The sequence below is a fragment of the Mus musculus genome, chromosome 1 (assembly GCF_000001635.26).
Source record: "Mus musculus strain C57BL/6J chromosome 1, GRCm38.p6 C57BL/6J".
Lineage (NCBI taxonomy): Eukaryota > Metazoa > Chordata > Mammalia > Rodentia > Muridae > Mus > Mus musculus.
In genome coordinates this window covers 159,909,753-159,932,389 of record NC_000067.6, presented here as the reverse complement: position 1 = coordinate 159,932,389, position 22,637 = coordinate 159,909,753, and the positions used below count along the sequence as shown (strand labels likewise).

The window sequence follows — 22,637 nt, the reverse complement described above, 5'->3', positions numbered from 1 at the left end:
TAGCTGGTGGTAGGTTGGCTGGACTAGTTCCAAGGTGGAGTGATATGGCCTGGTCAGGGCAGGGCATGGACTAAGGGAAGGCAAGAAGGGTTAGATAATTAGGTCTGTCAAATAGTCTCAGCCAACACCTATAGGTGGCACTAAAGATTTGGAAATGTGGCTTCCACTGGGCACAGGAGGGTCAAGGGAGCAGGGAGAGAAGGAAGAGGGAGGTGGGAGGCAGGAGGCAGACTGGACCACTGTTGTGATGGCTGATCCAGGATACCAAACCACAGATAAGACCAGAGCCTTCTATTCACTAGTGACCTGTGTGATAGTGAGGAAAGAGTGAGATTAAGAGTTCTGAAGAGATGGAGAGCAGGTGAGAAAGGAAGAAGGATGCAGAGAGGAGGAAGGAGGCACAGCCAGCTGTGGGGTAGAATGACGGAGAGGGATGACATGGCAAATCTGTAATGGCAGAATAGAAACAGAGTAGATCTGGGTCACGGAACAGGGAGCAGGGACATTGGGAAGGAGGACGGCTCACTTTAAAGGGTGATGCAGAGGAGACACGTGGGTACACAGGAGCTGGTGACTGTTTAAGAGAGGGAACCTAGAGAAAGCACAATTAAAGAGGCACACCTCCATGATTCCCCCAAAGGATGGAGAAGACACGTTACCTTTCCTTCAGGATCTTTTATTAACGTATAGAAAATGTGTTTAAAAAAGGAACTATACAGAGGCTAAAAGCAACTGGGACTAAAAATACTAGTTAACAATGGTTAACAAGCAGATTCCAGTCTTTGAGCTACAGCGCCATGAAAGGATGGGGCAAGTTGGCTCTCCCTCTTCAATCCTCTATAGCCTTTTGTTTGATTTCATCAGAGTGTGCACCACCTGATGAGAATATACCATATACCCCTTCTCTTCTTCTTCCTTCTGGCCTTTTTTTTTTTTCTTAAAAAAAAAAAAGCCTTTTCAAGAACAGTGTAGCTACAAAGTCAGTAAATTCGTTCGTCTTTGTTATTTTACCCGAAAAGGCTATTAAAGGTTAAAACCACAAATTCAAATTCGGAGGGAATGGAGGATTTGGTGCTTATGATTTGTTGGGACAGCAATTGAGAGACCACCAGGATGAGTGTTATCTTCTTGGAGCCCCAGGCAATAAAACCCCTCAGAGTCACAGTGACTTTTTTTGGGCACCTGGAAATTTCTATAGGCTTGAGGGTACTTGGGGTTTGTGTGTGTGTGTGTGTGTGTGTGTGTGTGTGTGTAAATATAGGAGGGAAGAGCATTTATGTTAAAGAGAGGCAGGAAGGACTAGACTCTTACAGATTCTGACCCTTGTTTGTGAGTCCCTGTAGCATCGCTATGCCTTAAGGAAGGAGGGTAGTGAAGAAAGTAGGTAGCATAGGATTCCTCTGCTGAAAGACAGTTCTGCAGGAACTGTAGTGCTTGATTTATCTAATAAGTGTCTGAGGTGTTCCAGAGGAGTTACCATTTTGAGGGGGACCTCAATTCACTCTTGGGAAGACCTAGTCCGTTTAGCATAAATATCTTAAGAGGGAAACAGAACTCAGTGTTAGGAGTTGTTGTCTGATAGATGAAGCCACCAAGTTTCTGATATCTTTTTAGATCTTCCAAAGTAGCAATTCTAGTCAGCATTGTAGCAAACTGTTCTCCTAGACTTCTCTTTCACTGGGATAAGAGATGGGTAAGGAGAGAGAGAAAGGAAATGAGAAAATAAACACAGAGAACTCCTCTCTTGACTTCTTGTAGTTCCAGTCTTTACAAATGTCCTGTCATGTTCCTTCAGGGAACTCTGGGATCTGGGAGGTGGTCGTGTTAATTTTCCCTGCAATCTGTTGATTTTAGCCTAGACATTCACAGGATATTTGCATTTTCTGCTGTTTGTAGTTGTTTGAACACACTCATAACTCTTCCTTTGCAAACTCTAGGGTCAAACTGATACCCTAGGTGCTTACACAGTGTTATCCTGTGGTCTCTCCTTCCTTGATACTGGTTCTATCTTTTTTCCTAGTTTGGAAAGGGGTTTGTGTTAGAAAAGAGAAGTGTCTGTACTGCCTAGGCCCTGGGATGGGAATTTATGTTTGTGTCTGACACCATCTTCAAAACTTTAAACAGAAAGAAAAAAGAATTGTTTCTGGGCTATTTCTTACTATTTCTGACAGTAATAGTTTGGGGCTGAGGGTTTCTCTGCAGCATAGCATGAGAAAACAAGCAAAATTTTCCATTTGTTAAAAGGAAAAGGAGAGGTGGATGGAGTTAGAAACATCATGAGAATGGTAGTGAGTTCAAGATGGCAGCCGCGTGGTCAATGTGACAGCAGCTTTACAAACTGGAAGAACTAAGGCTGTTTGTATTAGACAGAGACAGTGGTACTCCTCAGAAGCTGTGTGACTTCACACATGCCATTTAACAATCCCATGCTTTCACTTTCTTCTTCTAGAAAATGATTAAAACTTACTCTGGATTGGGGTGAGGATTCAATAAAGTAATTGATGGGAAGCCCTTTGCACAGAATGTGACCAATAGGTATACAAATACTGTTTTTCTCAGTTTCTATTAGGAGAGACAGATATTTTTTTTAAATGTACCAGGCTACCCCCATTTCTATGTCTAACTGGCTGTGTGATCTCAAGCAAGCTGCCTGCCTATGTCAGCCTTGCTTTCCTTGAGCATGGCATAGAGAGTCATCTTAGGTGATGTCCAGAATGTCCTTTGCCTCTGAAGGAGTGTTCTTTAATGTTGGTCTAGGAGACAGGGTTGAGTATATTAGTGTTCAATGACAGATTGGTTAAAGGCTACAGGTTTCTCTGTGGGTTGTAAAAGCACTGACAAGAAAAAAACAGTTCTTACTATAAGTCTGCCCTACAACACTAACCCCGACCTGAGGTGGCCCAGGCTTCCTGAGTACAATGTACCTACATCTCAACGAATCTTGTACTTTCTCTTCAGAGGCCATGGTAGTAACTTAGCCAATGACCATACCCATGAGAGTGTCGGGGTCAGGGGCTGAAAGGATCCAACATTTCCAAGTTAGAAGTTAAGCTTTAACCTAGTCTTACTGCTCAAATAGTAGGAGATGTTCTATTAAGTTAATAGAGGAGATCTTAGGAGCCAGGACCTTGTTGAATGGATATCCTGCAATAAATAGTCTTAAGCTGGGGAAGGAATGAGGATTTCCTGTTTGGGAAGAAAACATAACACTGTCCAAAGACTGTGAGGTTTGCCAAGGACATTTGGACAATGGGATGCTGCAAGTGCACTGAAGTCATGCTTTGGTTGAGGAGTGACCTTAAAAAAAAATAAATCAGAAATGTTTGAGATGACAAACCAGGCTGTACTAGCCGGGAAGGGAAATGTGAGGTCGAGGCAAGATTGGTCGGTCGAGTAGCAAAGCAAGCCGTCCTTCTTCTTACTTCTGTGCATAAGGCTGCTAGTGGCCTCCTATCTCAGGCGCAGGGGTGAATGCATAGGCTCTTTAGATGAGGCGAGAGTTTGAGAAGCCGATGCTGATGATGTCTTTAATGTGGCCACTCACGTGGCTTTTGTGTTTCCACTGTGGGGCCTCTAAGGTTTGTTTTTATTTTATAAGACTCCACCAGCTTCTTTTATTTAACTTACTTTTTTTTTCCCTAGCTATTTTCTCAGATCCTGAAGAAGACAAAACTGGTTTAACTAAATCCAGCATGGATTTAGTTAGGATGAACCAAAGCCACTCTTTCCAAAGGGACCCTCATGTGTACCAACACACACATCCTCTGAAAACCGAAGCCTCCTCTCATCCCTGTGACATCTCTTCTTATCAGAGTTGTTTTAGCCTCTGTAATCCGAGTAGTTTTCATTCATTCTGCAAGTTCTCATTTTGCCTGGCAGTGCCAAAATGCTGTAGTATTATTAGGAGAGATGCATATGGGAGAGTTGGGGTGTGGAAGAAGCAAAGGCCAAGAGGGAAGCAGTAAGTCAAAGAACTTCAGAAGTTTGTTCTGAGGGCCCAGTGGGATAATAAAAGAGAAGCTACAAGCCTCAGCCCAGAAGCCAGCTCTGTCCCCTTTCCTCCAGTGGAGAGGACCTTCAGTGCTTAGTTGTATGAATGAAAGAAACCACCCAGGGAGGATGGATGAAAACCAAGCATCTTTGTGTAGCCTTGGCAAGTTTGAGGTAAGCTAAGCATTATCTCACCTCTGCTAGGATTTATTTGGATATTAGTCCTTCTTACGAGTATTTCAGTGCAGACAGTAGGATGTAAATAGAGGTGAAAAGTGATCTTCCCTCTCTGTCTTCAGAGGGACAGAAATGCAATCAAGGAGTTAAATGCAATGATTATCAAGCAATGGATAGAAAAGCATGTATCCCGGGGAAGTGCTTTGCCCCCTTTCTGAAATCCTAGGAGGAAGAAAAAGAAAAGGCCATGCCTCCGGGGCTGTTTTCAAATGTTCACAGCTCTCACAAATCCCACCTTTCTTTCTCCATAGAAAAGGACCAAGGGGGGAACTATCAAACCTTTCTCAATGGATGCTTCAAAAAAGCTTGTTGAAAAGATTCTACAATGTCCTCTTGCCCCATAATCTATATCTCTGTCCTGATACTGAACTTTAAAGGTAAAGATGTTTTTAGGAGAGTTTGTATAGGCATCGAGTTTACTGGCAAGGCAATCTTGGTCCTTTAAATTTGCTTTTGAAATGAGAGTTTTCTATCTCGGAGGAGCTGATTGGCTCCCCAGTGGAAGGCAACAAGGATATTAGGAGTGACTCTCACCTCTTTAGAGATAGGGTGTTAGGTAGCTGGGGGGAGGGGACATTTAGATATCTGGGAGCTTGCTCCAACTTTCTCTGCTGCCATGTTGCTGTTGTTTTACAAATCAGTCTCCTGTACAAATGGGTCCTGGGTCCTGGTTTGGTCTGAGGTTAACAGAATCATAAGAACTATGCTGCCTCCTGCCCTACTTCTCATAAGTGATTCAGTGGACATCTGGGAGCTGGGAGCACCACTTTGCCCCTCTCACCAAGTCTCCCTTTATTCAGTAAGTCGGGTCTGAAGGCCAACGCTTTCTACATGGTTGTCATCCCTAACAAAGAGTCTTCACAGTTAATGTCTTCACCTTCCAGAAGTAGCCCTGGGAAGATGAGAACTCAGTATAGAAACAATCTTCATATGATGGGGCATGCAAAGAGGGAGAGTGGCCTGGCTCTTGATTCTAGGCAGTGAATCCATGGCAGTCTCTGGTGACTGGTTGTTACTGTTATTGTTGTTGTTGGGGATTTTGTGGAAGTGTACCTTCTAACATGTCTGTAGTTGCGCCATCTTCTTGATAGGCCCCCGTTCAGTCATTCTGAGTCCCTTATGGGAATCTTGGGTGATTAGGGTGGGTGCCAAGTAGTGCTGCCTGCTCCTCAGGGACAAAAGCAGGCGTGAGAAGGAGCAGATTAACAACTGGAATCAGTTAGGAAGCTCAGTGAAGGAAGAAGTGAAGCCAGTCAAGTCCAGAAGCTTTGAGAGAAGCTCCCTGTGGATTCTGAGAAGACAGTCTCTTCAAAGCATAGAGTGTGGGGGGACTCACTCTACTTAACAAAAGGGATCTCTAAACCCTCTTACAGAAGGTTGGGTGAGCTGATCTTTGAAGTTTCTTTCTTACTTTAAAATTCCTTTAAATGAATCTAGGCGATGCAGCCGATGCTATTTATAAAAAAATGTTCCGCAGGATAAAATAGTTCCAGTAAAAAGCAGGTTTGGATTTCCATTGATGTTTCTTGATTTTTCCTGGTAGTGATGACACAAAATCTTGTTCCATTTCAGCTCCCTTGATGAGGTGGGCTGTTCAGGCACATCCAGTTCCTTGGCTCTGCTTTCATAGACATAATGGCTTCAGCTTCTTTTAGCATTGTGTGTGTGTGTGTGTGTGTGTGTGTGTGTGTGTGTGTGTATGTGTGGTATATGTTCGTGGTGTGTGTATGTGTGTGGTGTGTATGTGTGGTGTGTGTGTATGTATGTGTATATGGTGTATGTGTGTGTGTGTGTGTGTGTGTGTGTGTGTGTGTGTGTGTGGTGTGTATGTGTGGTGTGTGTGTATGTATGTGTATATGGTGTGTGTGTGTGTGTGTGTGGTGTCTATGAGAGACACAGAGAGTTCTGAGTCAGTCTCTTTCCCCCTTTTCTCCTTCCCTCCCTTTCCCCATGTCCTTCACGGGGATTCTGGCTTTCCTTTAATTGCGATGACTCACCAAGACCAACTTTGATTCTGCTTTTCTATTACAGATGGTTAAACCTAAAGGGGCATTAGAAATCCTTTTGGTCTAAACTCTGATTCAACTGGGTGAAGAAACCAAGGCCCAGAGATTTGAACAAACCCATCAAGGGCTTGTAGCTGTCATGGTGGCAGAGACAACCTCGTATCACGCCCTTCAATTCCCTCGTTAAGTGTGCTTACCTCCAGTCCTGCACAGTTGGCCCACATCTAGTTAAATATCGGATAACCTATAGGCGTCCCCCCTCTTCCTCCTTCTCTTAGCTGCTTGAAGCCCATGATGGATTAAAATGTGAAAACTCCACCTGTGTTTTTGGCCTTGTGTAGGTCAGTGATTCTATATCACAGAGACAGGGGAGGTGACAGAAAAATGGCAAGCTAACCCCAATGTCACGATGCTCAGCAGGTGATCATCAGCCCAGGAGGACTCTTGCTTGTGGCTCAAAGCTTGGTTAGATGGTGGCTGTTTCTATTTCAAGATGCCAACTGGTTGGCACAGGTATAAGACACCCCAGACAGTAGCCATGGGCCCGATTAGTACACACTGGGCCCTCAAAGATAGGAGAGGACAGGGAGACAGGGAAAAGGCAGCTGAGAAACTTGGCACAGCTTGGGCAGGTGCTGCAGGAAAGACTGACTGGATTTTTATTTAAGGAGAAGCTGAAAGGTCATGGCTTCTATAGCCTCCAGTTCTCCGGGGCTTTAAAAAATCAAATCACGTGGGGGTGGGGAGATCACTCCGCTCACCTTTGGAGTTCTAAATGCAATTTCCTCTGGCACTTTTCATTTTTCTTCTCAAAGCAGGATAACAGAGGGAGATGGAAAATGTTTCTCATGGTCTCACCTCATTGAGGGGGTCAGTTCTGTTTACTACAGGATCAAAGCAAACAACAAGAGACCAGGACAAGCACGCTGTCCCCTCCCAGTGTAATCAGACAGGGGAATGGCTCATACAACTTCCCCCATGATTCTTCTGAAGCCACTTGCACTGAGGATAGCCTGACTGGGTATAGAGCTAGAGACCTTCAGTTAGGAGTCAGGGAAAGAATCCATGGTAAATCAGATCACAAATGCACAAGGCAACACTAAGTCAGGTCTGTTTCTGCTCAGACCCACACGCTCCCTGGTAGGTGCCCTCATTTCCACTCCTGTCCTTTGTCAGTGTCTGATACAAATGTGCTAGAAACAATACCCTTCCCCAAGTCTCACCACCAAAGAAAGTTATTACACGACAATGATTTACGACGCACAGGGCACAGCTATTGCATGACCCAGGGCAAGGTTCAGACAGCTTTGGTAACTGGAGTTCTAAACAATGGTTGGGTTGGTAGGTCTAATAGGATCTAGGGGACAGAAGTAAGGAGAGGATGGGGCTGGAAGAGAGGCCATGCCTCCTAAAAGTTAACTGTCAGAATGTGAGAATCTTTAGCCCATTGCAATGAACTTGGACAGTTGCGCCAGGGTGTGGTGGGCATCTTCCCTCTTAAGAGAAGATTGGCCAAGCTTTTTTCTTGAAGCTTTTCTGGGATGGTGTGGTCACCTGGCCATAGTCAGTGGTGACCAGATTACTATTACTTAGAACTTGGAAGGTATCTCAGAAGAAGGGATAGAGGAAGTTGTGTGTGTGTGCCCATCACCATAACAACCTGTAGTTCTTTCTTTTTTTTAACTCCCCAGTTTTCCTCCTCTGTGAGAAAAGAGGTGGGTGATCAGTCAGGACTGGTTAGCAGGGAGCATGTAGCCTGTGAGTCAGGCTCCAAGGCAGCAGAAACTAGGAGCAGATGGTGCCTAACTGATCCCTGCTTCCTTCAGATAGTCTGAATATGTTGTGAAGCACATTACTGTTGCCCCTCCCCCCCTTGTCTCATATTATAAAATACAAACAAATGACAGAAAAGATTGTTTGGCTGGTGGCTGGCTGCCCAGTGCTCAGAATTTCAAGGCTCGCCGTTTCCTCCCGGCTGTGAGACGATGGATGTAGGGCCTCATCTTCATTTCTACAAAGGGGATGGAGAATTCATGGCCTTTCCAATGGTACCAGTTGATCCCCTGAGTGTGAGAAATATGAACATGTCAGATCACCTTCCATGCTCAGCAGAGCACCCTGCTTGAAAAGAATGACTGGATTGAGGGCTTCACTTATCAGTTTAGCTGTTTTCAGTTAAGAAGGGGCTCAAGACAGAGTTCCCAGGATGATGGAGAGAGTTGAGTCTCGTCCCAGCGTCCCCTTTACAGAGGCCTATGTCTTTATAAAAGGTAAGTTGTGCGTTATTTCTTATTGCCAGTTTTGTGATTTGCCTTCAGGAGTTTCTGGTACTAGGGGACTGTGGTGAATGTCAAAATCCCAACTAGGTGAATAGTGAAATTGTGGGCAGCTCATTCATGATGAGGAGACTTGGGTGGCTTCCACCTGGGGTCAGCAACCTCTGGGGGCTTGCCTGGGGGTTTGTGTTTCAGCTGCTTCCTTGTCCCTGAGCCCAGACTGGGGGCTTGCAGTCTCCTGGGGAAATAGCTTAGATTACTAAGGTTTCTGGTCTCCCCCCTTCTGTGCCCCGTGCCCTTGAGCCTATGATGAGTTGATGGACAGCATCTTGAATGGTCTTTTCTCAGTCCCAGAGTACTTCTTTTTAAAGAGGAAACAGTGCTGAGACACAGAACTAAAGGCCTGGGTTCTGCCCTTTCCACCACTCTGCCCGCAATGAGAGTGTGGCCTACCTGACTGTGCCTGGACTCCCCGTACTTCCCGTTGAGGTTGGTCCGGTGGCAGTTCTTATACCACCAAGCACCCTTGTAGGACATGGCACAGTTGGTGACTGCAACATCATTGTCTCTGTCCTCAGTGGAGAAAGGACGTCCCTGGTGATAGCTGAGGGAGTCTCCTGCCAAAAACCAAAAATGAAAACAAAACCATTCCGGAGGCTGTTCCATTTGCTGTGGACATCTGGTTTTCACATGGAACCCTGGCTCACTTCCCCTTTTCCTTCTGAGCTGCGTCATGGCTATGCAGACCTTTGCCTCTATATTACCTCATAGGGTAGGGCTAGGGAGGAACCGCTTCTATGTTTCCCACTCTATTCATCACTGAACATTTGCTGAGAACTTTACCAGACAGCTCCATCTTAGCATCTCTGTCTATTTCCCTTTGGCCGTTTTGAGGCACAGAGCACTCATGGTCCCACTGTGTCTATTGGAGACAGTAAGGAGCCACGACGCCTCCAACCCTTATGGATCTCACAGTGTAAGTTCATCCTGGCTTTCCCCTGTGCTTGCTGTCCCTGATCAGCCTGTACCCAATACCCCACCGTGAGAACTTGGTTCTGCCCATGAAGAGGAACAACAGCAGCCAGAGCACCAATAAACAAGAAACGGTGACGGAAACATAACCATGTCAAATGAGATGTGGGTAGGTGAGAAAGCTTCCATGTGAGGAAGCTTCGCTAAATAAGAACACATAACTAAACCTGGTGGGGAAGTGTCAGGATGACTACGGAGAGACTGTAAAGAGGAAAATATTTACCTAAATAGGTAAAGAGAAATTGCCTAATACTACCAGCTAGGCTACCTGACCCTGTGGTGAGATTTTCTTTCTCAAAGACAAGTGGAGACCGGGTGTTCTCTTGGCAGGGGTGCTATGCAGCGGCTCAGGTGAACTCAGGGTTCACTGAGAGATCAGACCATCAGGCACTTACAGTGACTCGGGTGAAGCCTTTGGCAGGATTTGTGGTTAGAGATGCTGGGAAGGGGCCTCATGTTATTTATCAGATGAAAGTGATAGTCACTATAGCTAAGGTTGCTTTCCCCTAAGAGGGACAGTGTTTTGATTCTATGGCTTCCAAGCTATAGAAGCTATAAGGCTTCAGCACCTTCTTTTCTGCAGCCACAGAACTCTGGGCTATTGGGTCTTCCAAGGAAGCCTTCACCGCTCAAGAGAGTCCTGAGGCAGTGTGTCACACCATTCTCATCTCCATATAATCTTGAAGGATTCTGGTGTTGTGCCCATCCAGAGCCAATCCCACCAACTGAAACAACTTTTTGTTATCTACTTCTGCTTGAAAAGGGTCTTACTTTCCCTCTCCAGAAGACTATCATTTTCATCTCCTTTATCTCAAGTCATACTCATACCTATTACCTTAAAATTTTTGGATTAATTTTACTCTCCAGCAATCCATGCTTTAATCATTATTCATCATCTGTGCTGTGCCTACCTGCATTGTTATCCTCTCACCTTCTGCAAACTAGAATGTATCCTCATTATTCTCCCAACAATTATTTCTGGCTTCTGCTTTGATGTTGCCAACTGATTGTCACAGACATGGTCCCCTAGGTCTTTGTATCCTCCCTCATCTTTTCTGCCTCATACATCTACCTCGTATATTCCAGACATGAACTAAGTCCGGGTTTTCACTCTTGACCACCTGTTCATATTCATGCCTTTCTCGTAGCTCTGACATTAGCATGGACTCCTTTTATCTCTGACATTAGCACGGACTCCTGTTATCTCCCATCAGGATTAATAATGCAGCCACCAGTTGCTCTCACCGCTCTTCACTCAGATTTACTTTATCTTGATTGGACCTGTCCTAGTGATCTTTCTAAAATCCAAATCCCATTATGCCATTCAGGACTTACAAGACCTCCAGTCATGTAAAAAGTCAATTTTTCTTTCAGTGTCAAGACTTTCCATAATTAATCTTCTCTTTCTTTCTCTTCCTTTCCACATTTCTGCTCTTCCCTCCCTCCCTCTTCCCCTTCTCTCCTCCACCCTTTACCTCCACTTTCTACTTTCTTACCCACATTGCCCCTCTCTCCCTTTCTACTTCATCTTGCTATATAGCCCAGGCTAGCTTTAATGTTCAATTTTTCCATCTCAGCCTTTCCCATGCTGTAATTATAGGTGTGTGTCACTGCTCACAGCTCCTGATCCTTCCAATCACACAGTTTGCCCAAGAGAGTAATGCATCAAGCCTTCCCCTTCCACGAAATCTTGTTTTTCTGGTATGTCTCATCCAGACGATGTTTTCAGTGGTTTCAGTCAGATAGGCTGATTTCAAGGATCCTTTCTATATACCCCAGAAACCCTCCTATGGGTATCCTTATTTATTCTGCAGAGAGGCATTTCCTGGTGTTTTCTTTAAACTAGGATGGTACTACAGAGTCCATGTTTTATGTTCTTGTTAGATGCTCTAAAACCAGAACAGTGAGTGTGGCTCTGCTCTTATTAAAGACACAATTTAGAAGTGTCAGTTTGAATCCCAGCAGAGTTCTATTTAGAGTTTTGGAAGTTTCGGGACTTCAGAAATGTGGAGTAAAGGGCTGTAATTGGACTGGAGGCCCTGGGGTGGCTGGTTGCCAGTGAGGCCTGGAGAAGTGGTAACAGCTTGAAGAACTGGGAACTGTTACAAATGCCAGGACGGAGGGCATGGTTTTCTATGAATGGTGTGTAGTTGCCTAGAGATGGGGTAACCTAAATAAACCCAGGGTTTTACTTACTGAAAAAGATGAACTGAATATATAAGGTGATGGATGAATTGTTGTTAATGTCCATGACTGGCTAGCCAAGATCTAGACTCACTGACCTCTGACACAGGGAGAGGAGTGCAATCTAACGGTTCTGCCCTCTTTGAGGTGTGGCACAGAGACTGGGCTGGGGAAGATGTTTCAAGGGCTGGCCCCAAGGTAGACAGACAACATGTGGGATTGGACAGAGAAGGACGAAGAGGGGGAACTGAGGGGAGACAGAAACTGTGGTAGGTGAGCTTGTTTCTCTTCCCATAGGAGAAACATGAAAGCCTTTTCTGTAGACACAATTCTAATTCTAGGGAGTGAATAGTATCCATTTCGTTTTGAAATGATTTAGAATGACATCTTGTTTAATGTCCATTTCAATGGCTGTTTTATGCTCAAAGTGTGGCAAATTGGACCTTTTTGTTGGGGCTCTTCAGGCTTCTCTGATTGCCACTGCGAATGGCTCAACTGTGAACAATAACAAAGATAAGTATGTCTTCTCTTTTGAATAACAGTATCTGGCTGAGAAAGGAAATAATGGAGCAGATGCAGTAATTGGAGGGGTAACACCTTGATGTTCATTTTAATTCCAAGAGTCATAGGAAATACTGCTAACATTAAACACCAGCCTTTAGCTCTAAAATTGGAGACATGAAATGTCTGGTAACTCCATGTACCAAACAGTAACACACCTGGCACACCAGGCTTCATGGAAGGTAGTGTAATAGAGCACATTAGCCAAAGGCTAGGGACTAGCTTGGTGGTATGTTCTCACAAAACTATGTGTACATAGAGCTCAAACAGATGGTTGTTCTGCTTGGTAAAAATGCCCTAAAACCCACCACTGAGAACCCAACCAGGTGTATGGTTCACTTGGTAGAACAAAAAAGCAACATGGCCAGTGAGGGACATTTAAACAATGTCCTCTGCTCCTTCATGTGGTGCTATGATGGCTGCTGATGGTTGGATGGGGGGACAGTCAGCTCAAAGAATGGGGAATCTGAACTGTTTCATAGTTCAAAGGTCATTTTCCAGCAGCCATTGCAAGGAGATGTCAAATAAGGTGACAAACAGTTCTGCCCTTGCTAAATGGGAGTCCACTCTGGTTAATCTAGGTATGATAAGCAACCTTTTGCTCTCAACCTGCATTGTTTTTGAGCAAACTTTTCAGACATATTGAGCTTATAGAAACTTTTCTGACTACTCTGTAAAGTGAGATAGACATCACTATTATAATTAGCATTATATATAATGTAGCAGATGACATCGTCATTATAATTTAGCAGATAACATCACTATTATCATTTTTCAGATGACATCACTATTATAATTCTCCATATGATACTCCCAAGAAATTGATTCCAAGTCTCTTGAATGGACAGGCAGGATCAGAGCCAGTGGCCTAGCTAGCCATGCCTCTTTCCTGGCTAGTAGTCAGCTCACGAACTCGGTGAATTCTGCTGGTTCTGCTGCAGCTTAGGACAGGAATACACATCCAATGCTCCTGGGGTCATCACGGGGCCCACAAGTACCTGCAGTGCCATTGTAACTTCCTATGCGGATCTTGTACAGGCTTCTGCTGTCCTCCACAGCGAACTTGTCATAGTAGGCAAAGACTGCTTCCTGTCCATCCCGCATATCCACACGCAGCTCATAGCGGCCCTGGGCTGTTATCCTGTGGATGTTGTCTAGCCCTGTGGAGAAGGACAGATTGTGTACTGAGTCTTGACCCAGAAGCTTTGGGAATGGGATAGAAACACATGCTATGGAGAAAGAGTGGGCCATCCACATTGTTGTGCCTCCCCCCCTTTCTTGGGCTGGTGTCAAACCTGCCAGACTGTGAATCTCCTCCTGTATAGGCTACCCCAGGTCTACTGATGAGTGCCACCTCAGACAACATTGGAGCAGATGACATCACTATTATAAATTTTCAGATGACATCACTACTATAATTCCCCAGATTATAAAAGGTCCCAAGAAATTGATTCCAAGTCCTCTGAATGGATAGGCCATCTAATCTTGACATAATAACTGACAAGCCCTAAAGCTTCAAATTTTCTGACCCTCTTCCCCACAGTCTTCTCCTACCAGTTATGCTAGCAAAAGCTCAAGAATCCTTGAAGAAGGTAGGATTCTTTTGGCTTGAATTGTAGGGAGCAACAGGTTGAAACATGCTCTGCTCAGGCAGAGCACACAAGATACCCAGACACAGTAGGGCTTCCTAGCAGCCTTCAGAGAGGGTTCAGTCCACCTCACATTGTGCAGCCCTTCCTTTCTGTCCAGGGTTCCTGGACCCCCCAAAGATAGGTCAGAGAAATAAATTTATGAGTTTTTCTTGAGTTTATGATATTTGAAGTTATGAATTTATAATCTTCTAATGTGAACACAGGGACAAACAGCCACACTGTGCACAGTACTGTATAGGTAACCTACACAGTTTGGTAGGTTAGTGTATTGAACACCCATTTAGCTTAGTGATAGTGTCCACTGAAGATGAGCTTATTAGGGTGTAGCCCCCTATCATAAGTTGGGCGCATCTCTGTTGCTTTTTGCCTCCTGACTCCAGATGTCTTTTATGTCATCCATATGTTACATGTTTATCCATCACTGCTATCTCTTCACTGGTCTTTCTAAACTCCCACTCACTTGCCCTTTAAGCATCTCAGGCCTTGGGTCAAGAAATTCTTATAAGATACAAAACCCTATGAGTCAAGAGTTCAGGCAGAGCCTAGATACTCTTGGACATTTTCTTGTATCCATTTTTCTGTGACTTTGACCTGTCTAAACTCTGACCCACTGACCTTGTGTTGCCGAGGATGCTAACCCTTCCAAATTTCTGTCTGCCCAGTTAAGTTAGAGCTTTTTCTTTTTATTGTGTCATCCACTATATGTCTTAGTGTACCATGATTTAGAACTAAAACATGGTATGAGTATAAAGAAATTTAGAGCTCACTTTAACCCCCCTCTCCATTTTGTGGGAGAGAGTTCAGAGAGTGAAGTGGGTGGCCAAGTGCTTGGGTCTTTGGTTCCTTTACCTGCTTAAGATTTAAGACTTTAACTTGATTGCAAGCAGAAGGCTGTCAAATGTTGTTTGTGGAGCTGCTGACCCACAGCCTGTCCCTGAATTATGTAGTTGTGATGTTTGCTGGTGCTGTAGTGCCTGGATGCCCTTAGCTGGAGAACCCAACCCCTGCGAAAAATGTTGTGAGTCACTCACTACAACCTCTTGGATGGTTCATTTCCCCAACCAAATGAGAGTCACTCCTTCCTTCTCGTGCCTCAGAGTAGACGCTGGTCAATGACTGAAGAGGAGGCAAAGAAGTCTAGCCTCCTTGCCTAAATGGAGGCAACTCAGAGGAGCAATTCATGCTCCAGAGCATCTCTTGGACTCAGTCTAAAGGGAGTCTTCCATCAGCAATCAGTATTATGATTTTCCTGGATCTTTCTATTCTCTTCTCAGATAATTTAACCCAACAACTCACTTGAATAAGAATTCACCCCAGTAAATAACTTGAAGGAGAACCCCCATTTTAGGATTTGGTCCTAGATAACCCAATTTAGATCATAAGCTGTGGGGTGGCAGGGTTATATAGGCCATAGATCATTGCTGCCTAACTGAACACATTTTCTTCCATCTCTGACTCGCACTGTCCATCTGCTGGGAGAAGTTTCCTTCCTATCCCAGTTTGCATGTGTCAGAAGCATTCCTGATTTCTCTTCCTCTTCCTCTTCCTCTTCCTCTTCCTCTTCCTCTTCCTCTTCCTCTTCCTCTGCCTCTGCCTCTGCCTCTGCCTCTGCCTCTGTCTCTCTGTCTCTCTGTCTCTGTCTCTCTCTCTGTCTCTCTCTCTCTCTCTCTCTCTGTCTCTCTCTCTCTCTCTCTCTCTCTCTCTCTCTTCCCTCTTCTTTTCCCTTCTCCAGATCTTTCAGTGTCTTAGCTCTCAGCTCTTTTCTTTCTCTGTCAGCAGTTCATCAGTTAGTCTGGGTTATTTACCAGTGCAAAAGGGTATGGTGTTATGGGACACATAGGAGCAAGGCACTAAATAACCTGGAACAAATAGAGATGTCCCCATTCTATTTCAGTTTTCCTTAAAAGATGAAAGTGAATCTATAACCCTGACCCTAATCTTAACTCCCATCTTGGTTTTATTCTAGGATTTCATGGCTGGTTGAACACAGAGCACGTTCTGATCCTCATTCTCAAGGGCAGCGTCAGCAGCAGCAGCAGACTTGGTGCTCCTGGATGTAACTGTCACTTAATCATATTAATATTGCCTTTTTCTTTTTCGTTTTCATTTTTAAATGATACTTTTACGTTTGAGGCATCCTTTTATCTATGGCACACAGCAACTAGCTTTCCATTTTGACAATGGATAAAGCTTCTTGAAAACATATATTTAATTAAATAGAAAGTGATTTATAGAACATTTAAGTGCCAAATGGTTCACATGTCTCACAAAAAAAAAATGACAGAAACTGTGGATTTGATACACAGCAGCTTACGTTTTTGTAGATGCAAGTCTTGACTACTCACGTCTACATTGATTCATAGGTATTACTGACTCCCAAGATGTTTGAAAATGTTTTAAATTGAAGCACATTTGGCTGCTTGTTTAAATTTCCTCCCAATGTGTTTATATGGTTCTTAACATACATGTTTATTTCTTATATTGGCAAACATAGGTTTGAGTAGCTAACATGTATTTAATAAATTCTTATCATTGATTGATATAGAAAGTCCTAGGTAGTGATATTTAAAGATGAATGATGAGATTCTAGCCCCCAAGAAACGTACAATAGAGACTAGACAGATAAAGTCAAATAGATGCCATGATTCAGGCCATATCAGAGAACATGAGCAATTATCCCCACAGGCAATGGATGAAAAAAAAAAAAGAGTCTGTATGGCTTCTATGAAGGAAGAGGTTCTTCACTGGGCCTTTGGATATAAGGTAAACACCAAGGTGGGAACAGTTGGCTAAAGGAGTGTTTATTGCAGAGGAAATGTCAGTGCTTGTGCAGGTTTGAAAATGGATGACCTGGCAGTGGGATGCAGGACAGTAAGGTGCTTGGCGGTAGAGAGAAGGATGCAGGAGGAGAGGAGGAAGCCTGCTAAGGAGCTTGGCTTCTACCGGGCAGTGACGGAGTCATTCCAAGCCGTCACCAAGTGGGGCTACCCTTCACTCAGATTTGGAGTATGAGGGAGATCCTTCTATTGGCCATGTAGACAATGGGGTGGTCTTGGAGGCAGGGTCCCAAGTGGAAGGCTGTTACTTTGCTGCCCAAGGTAAGGCAGGTATCAAAGCTTGAACATGAATGTGGTAGGGGTGGGCCAGCAACAAGTGCAAGCATCTCACACTATCATTTATTTGTTTCCCTTTCTGCCTCCCTTTATCAACCATTAGGAAAATCTTACAGAGAAATGGAGGCATTCATACACTGACTGCTTTATGATCTAGCATCAGCTCCACCAGTCTGACTTTGGTGTGTTTATCTTCCTATGCCCATGGAAACCTCCATCTAAACTCCCTGCTGTGTCAGACCTCTAGGAAATCACCTCTAATGCCATTCTCATTCCTCCCCTTTCTCTCCCAAGTCAGATAATAGCACTCTCCCAGGAACCCAGCAGCTTCTCATTTCTCTCTTGACCTGCAGGCTGGCTAGCTGGTTGCCTAGCTTCCTAGAGGGGCAAGCCTGCTCATTGCTTCCTGTGCCCTGTTCCCTACCAGGCAGATCCCTGCCTTTGTACTTGCCTCATGTCAAGATCCATCAGCATAAAAGACTATTAATGAGGATGGGAAGAGACAGAGCAAAGAGGAAAATACCACAGTCAGATAAAAACAGATCAATAGTGGAGCCAAACAGAGCAAGAGGCACAAAAGCAATTCACAAGCTGTCAACTTCTCAATGGACTCAGACTTCTGACAATCCCAGATGGACACAGAAAGGAGAGAGATGGATAGAAGCCCAGGGCAAACTGTCCAGGGAAAATACAAAGTGAATGCTACCTAGCCAAAACTCATCCTCCAGATTCCCAAAGCCAACACGATAATCTGCCCATTTCCGGAAAAAATCAGTTTGTCCATTTTGCCGCCTCTGGAATACCTGTGAAGAGAAAGAGAAAAAGAGAGAGGATATGGTCTAAAAAAGCAAGAATTAATAATTAATATATGAATATGTCTGGGTTCTGCATCAGCTAGGATCAGAAGCATTTAAGAAGTCAGTTTCACGTTTTGGTGGCAGATTTTGCAGGGCATGCTCAGAACCCTTCTTTCTGAAGGGCTGATGCATCTGACAAATAGACTAGGGGTGTGATATCGACACTAATTTGCACTCCTGCAATATAGAAAAGATTCAGGATACATATCAAGCTCCCAATAGTCAGGGGAAATGGGCCTGATTCTCAAATTAATCTTTTTGCACTGCAGAGAGTAGTTGGAAGCATTTCTCACCGAAGGACTGGGACCAACTTCAAATCATCTACTCACTGTCATCATCTTATTGCAGGCAAAGCAATTGCATATCATTCACTTTCCAAGCTGTTTAAGTGCTAATTTCATTTAACCTCCAATACATCAGCCTTGGCTTCAATTTCCAATTATGCTTTAAGAAGGAGGCACAAATATGTCAGAAACATAAAAGAAAATGTCTCCGGAGAGGATTACGAGTGCAGTCACCATTTAACTCTAGAAAACCTTCCCATTTTGGAACCTGAAAGCTCTGGTGCTGTATCTGAGCAGTGCTAGGAGGGTGGGCAGGGCGGAGTTTCATTCACACTGATTCAACCCCTGTTGCTTGGTTTAGAGCCAGCTTCAGGAAGTTGCTTATGGGCATAGTGGTTAGCATCTCCAGGCTGCTTATTTCTTCTGCTCTGTGTAAGCTAGCTATCATGTATGAGAGGAGGTGGTATCAGCAAGTAGTGTCTCTCTCCCTACCACTGTTACCTCCTGAAGGCTATGACAGTTCTAGGGAAGAACTAGGGGGAGGTCTAAAACAGAATGTAACACAAGTAGCTCTCATAACTAGAGGCCCACCCACATTCTACCCCATAACTAATCTACTATATGTGACTCTCCAAGACAAGGCTACTAACTGCCTCACTCTGGGAAGCTAATGTGCTTCTGTAGAGTGGCCTCCTCCTCTCCTCTTTACTTTAGCTACAGCCCCTGGTAAGCAGGATCCATGTGCCTCACTCCTTCCTTTCCGCAGCACACCTTGCATCCTGTCTGTTTGCAGGAGCTCAAAGCGAGCCAGTCTCATCTTACAGCTAGGCCGTTACATCTTTCATATGAGTCCTGGTTAGTTTTTAATTGTTAATTTAACCCAACACAGAGTCACCTTGGAAGAGGAAACCTCAACTGAAGAATTGCCTCCAATAGATTGGCCTGTGGCCATGTCTACGAAGAATTGTCTTAACTGAAGTGGGAGAGTGGGGTTCAGTGAGTATAGCATCATCCCAAGCGAGGTGGGCCTGGTCTATATAAGAAAAGTAGCTGAGCATAAGCCAATGAGTGAGCCAGTACCCTTCTTTCACGCTCACAGCCCTAGTTTCTGAGTTCTAGCTGTGACATTCCTCCGTGATGTACTATGAAGTATAAGCCAACAAACACTTTTCTCCTCTATGTCCCATTTGGTCATGGTGTTTATCCTAGCAACAGAATGAAACAGTTATTCCTTTCTCTGTTTGTGAGTGGCCTACTGAATGAGGGTCTTGAAGGCAGTGACAAGACAAATCCAAATGAAGTGGTTAGATAAGGGAACATCTGGAAGGATGGCGACATGGTAAACTCCAGGTCCCCAGCCAGGTATACTAGAAGCCTGAAGACATCCGCCTGCAGCTTATACTTACAATCCAGCCGCCCCCATCTGTGGTCATGTCACAGTACACTTGCAGCTTGTGGCTTAGCTCCCCATTGAGGAAGATGGTGTAAACGCCACTCAGAGTGTCTCCATTCATCAAATGCTGGGCACAGTCTTGAGGATGAGAGAACACCCGGCCCCCTGCAGAAGAAAAGCAATAGAAAGTTTTACATTTACTTATTAGGTGCATGTGTGTACTGTGTGCCTGCATTCAGGACCACAGTGTACATTTGGAGTCAGAGGACAACTCAAGGGAGCCAGTTGTTTCTTTCCACCATTGGGTCCTGGGGATGGAACTCAGATTGCTAAGCTTGGGCAGCAAATACCTTGTACCTGCTGGCTAACTCATCAGCCCCAAAGCAATTTTTAGAAATGGTTCTTTTTTTTCTTTTATTGGATATTTGCTTTATTTACATTTCAAATGTTATCCCCTTTCCCGGTTTCCCCTCCAGAAATTCCCTATACCATTCCCCCTGCTTCTATAAGGGTGCTCCCCCACCCTTGTATTCCCCTACACTGGGGCACCAAGTCGTCACAGGACCAAGAACCTCTCCTTCCACCCCTGCCCAACAAGGCCATCCTCTGCTACATAAGTGTCCAGAGCCATGGGTCACTCCATGTGTACTCTTTGGTTGGTAGTTTAGTCCTTGGGAGCTCTGGATGGGGGTGGAGGGCTTGGAGGGGGGAGGATGGTCAGATTGGTTGATATTGTTCTTCCTATGGGATTGCAAACCCCTTCCCCATTATGCACAGGAACCCTTGCATCAGAGGAGGTTTTAAAGAGTCCTGTGGTTGGTCCTTCATCATGAGATGTAAAAAGTTCTAAGTGAATTCAGACTGTGTGGGTGTGAAATCTGAACTCATGTTGGACTTATGGCCTCTGAGGACCAAAGGTGTAGATTCTCTGATTACCAAGATGCTTGAGTATAAGCTAAAGGCCTTGAACATCCAGTCTCAGCAGTAAAATGGGGGTCACAAGGACTTCCCCCTTGGCCTTGGTGATTGTTTAAGAGATGGGCCAGTGAAGCACTGTAGGGACCTATTCAAAGGTAAGAAGGCATCTGAAGAAAGCCTCTGTCATCCACATGGCAGCCATGAAGGGATGCTCACACACGCTCAGCATTACCACAGCGATGAATGTCTGGTCCCTGTACAAAGCAATCTCTTGATTGTACTAAACAATCAAATGGCCATGTTTTACAGTTCAGTTTTAATTCAAGGACAGGGCAGGGGAAATAAATTGCAGCTCATCTTTCAGAAGGAACAGCCCAATCTGTAAAACAATACCTAATTAGCTGTAAGAGAAGCTTCAATCCTGAAGTGCTTTGCTCCGAGATAAGTTTTGTGCTTATCAGGCAAACTGAGAGCAGTCTACTGGAGGGACTTTGCTGAGAGGGGAAATTAAAGGCACAGCCTGCCATGAGAGGCATGGTGGCTGGAGTGCTCTGTAAATGTGGGTTTCTGGGTCAATGAAGAATATGGTCAGACAACACAGTACGATACAGTACCGTGTTTCTGTGTATAAGTGAGGTAGACATGAAGGGAGGAGGGTGAGGCAAACCGCAGGTGTTAGCTACTACAGCGCCTCCTGGTGGTTTTACTCCTATACTATATGTGACACTCAGCCCCTTGGAAAGGCCAGGCAGTGAACCATTTAGATATAGCATGTCACATAAAAAAGATGACACATGAACTTTCCTGAGAGTCCCCATCACAGGTTGTCTGTAAAGCATTCTGTTCTAGGAAGAAGCAACCGAAGTTTTGTAGTCTCCATGTAAGCCCTTACTCCTATGTCCTACCCCCTACCTGCCACCTGACCCAGAGACAGATTAACTCTTAGTTCTATGTTCCAGATTGCTGCCACAGGTCTGTCAAAAATAGCTTGAGGGAACAATACACTTCAAGTACAGTCACCCAAGAATTGGTAATATGCTTCTATAAAACTTATATTTCACAAGATGTGTTGTTGTTTCTATTTCATTCTTGTGAGAGACGTTAGAGGAAGGCAGGACAGTGGAGAGCTGAGACTTATGTTAACAGACAAGGAAACTGCTCAGAAAGATTCCCTGACTGGCTTTTTCAGATAACTTGTATTCAAGTTTGCAGAGCTTAGTCAAGCGTATATTCTATTAGAACAATAAATACAGCCAGGGATGGAGAGATGACCCAGTGCTTAACATTTGCTGCTCTTTCAGAGGACCCAAGTTTTCCCACATCAGATTACTCATAACCACTCCAGAGGATCTGACATCCTCTTCTGGTCTTTCTGGGCACTTACAGACATGAGGTGCATACACATAGACATAAACACAAATAAAATGTGAAATAAATCTTTAAAAAGCACCTTCAAATGTGTTCTAGTTTCTTTAAGGTTTTCATCTTTCCAATGAGTGACTGAGTTTTTATTTAACATAAGCATATAATACTCCAAGAACTAAAGTTACCCCAGAAAGCATTATGTTCAAATTAAGTGTTTTCCCATCAAAAGTGACTTTTGTAGTAGCTTTATTAAAGCTATTGAATTGTATCTCCAGCATGTCCTAGACATCATGAAAGCTCACGTCTCACCTGTCCCTGAGGTTTCCATTCATTTCAGAGAACAGACATGAATGACTGTCTCCTCTCTGTGTTGCTTTGGGAACACTGGCCTTATTTCTGGTCATCTAGGCTATTATTGACCCTGGTCTCCGGAGCAACCAATGTGCCTACTTGCCTTTCCCTCTCTCACTGTCTGTGGTCTTCCTTTTAGATCAGCATATAATGTGCTTGGCATCCAGCCTATTGCTTCCTTGTTCACTGTTTCTCCCAAAGGAAGAGATCATCATTAAACCAGCCCATTTTCTTGGGGAGACAGAAATCTGCATGTCTCAGTTGTCCATGGATTCCCCCACAAAAAAACTTTTCTCAAAACTCACCACAGTAACATCACTCAAATACGTATATAAAACCAAATCCATTTTGAGAATAGAGAAGTAAACAATTTTATATAAACCCCTTCTTCGTTGATAACTACTAGAATGTATGTTAT

General features: G+C 44.3%; 1 protein-coding gene across 11 annotated transcripts in view; it reads right to left on the bottom strand.

The window, feature by feature from the left end:
- Nucleotides 1–660: 660 nt before the first annotated feature.
- Nucleotides 661–22,637, bottom strand: part of Tnr (tenascin R) — a 408,001-nt gene continuing 386,024 nt past the window's right edge. For 10 of the 11 annotated variants that reach the window (XM_006496742.4, XM_030252977.1, XM_006496746.4 and 7 more), the window contains 5 exons: nucleotides 19,599–19,750; nucleotides 17,758–17,854; nucleotides 13,285–13,446; nucleotides 8,963–9,126; nucleotides 661–8,296 (listed from right to left, as the gene is read on the bottom strand). In XM_006496742.4, the coding sequence (XP_006496805.1) occupies nucleotides 8,177–8,296; nucleotides 8,963–9,126; nucleotides 13,285–13,446; nucleotides 17,758–17,854; nucleotides 19,599–19,750 (695 nt within the window). In that variant the 3' untranslated portion in view covers nucleotides 661–8,176. The remainder of the gene's footprint in view (nucleotides 8,297–8,962; nucleotides 9,127–13,284; nucleotides 13,447–17,757; nucleotides 17,855–19,598; nucleotides 19,751–22,637) is intronic. The other variant, NM_022312.3, reaches the window with a different exon arrangement.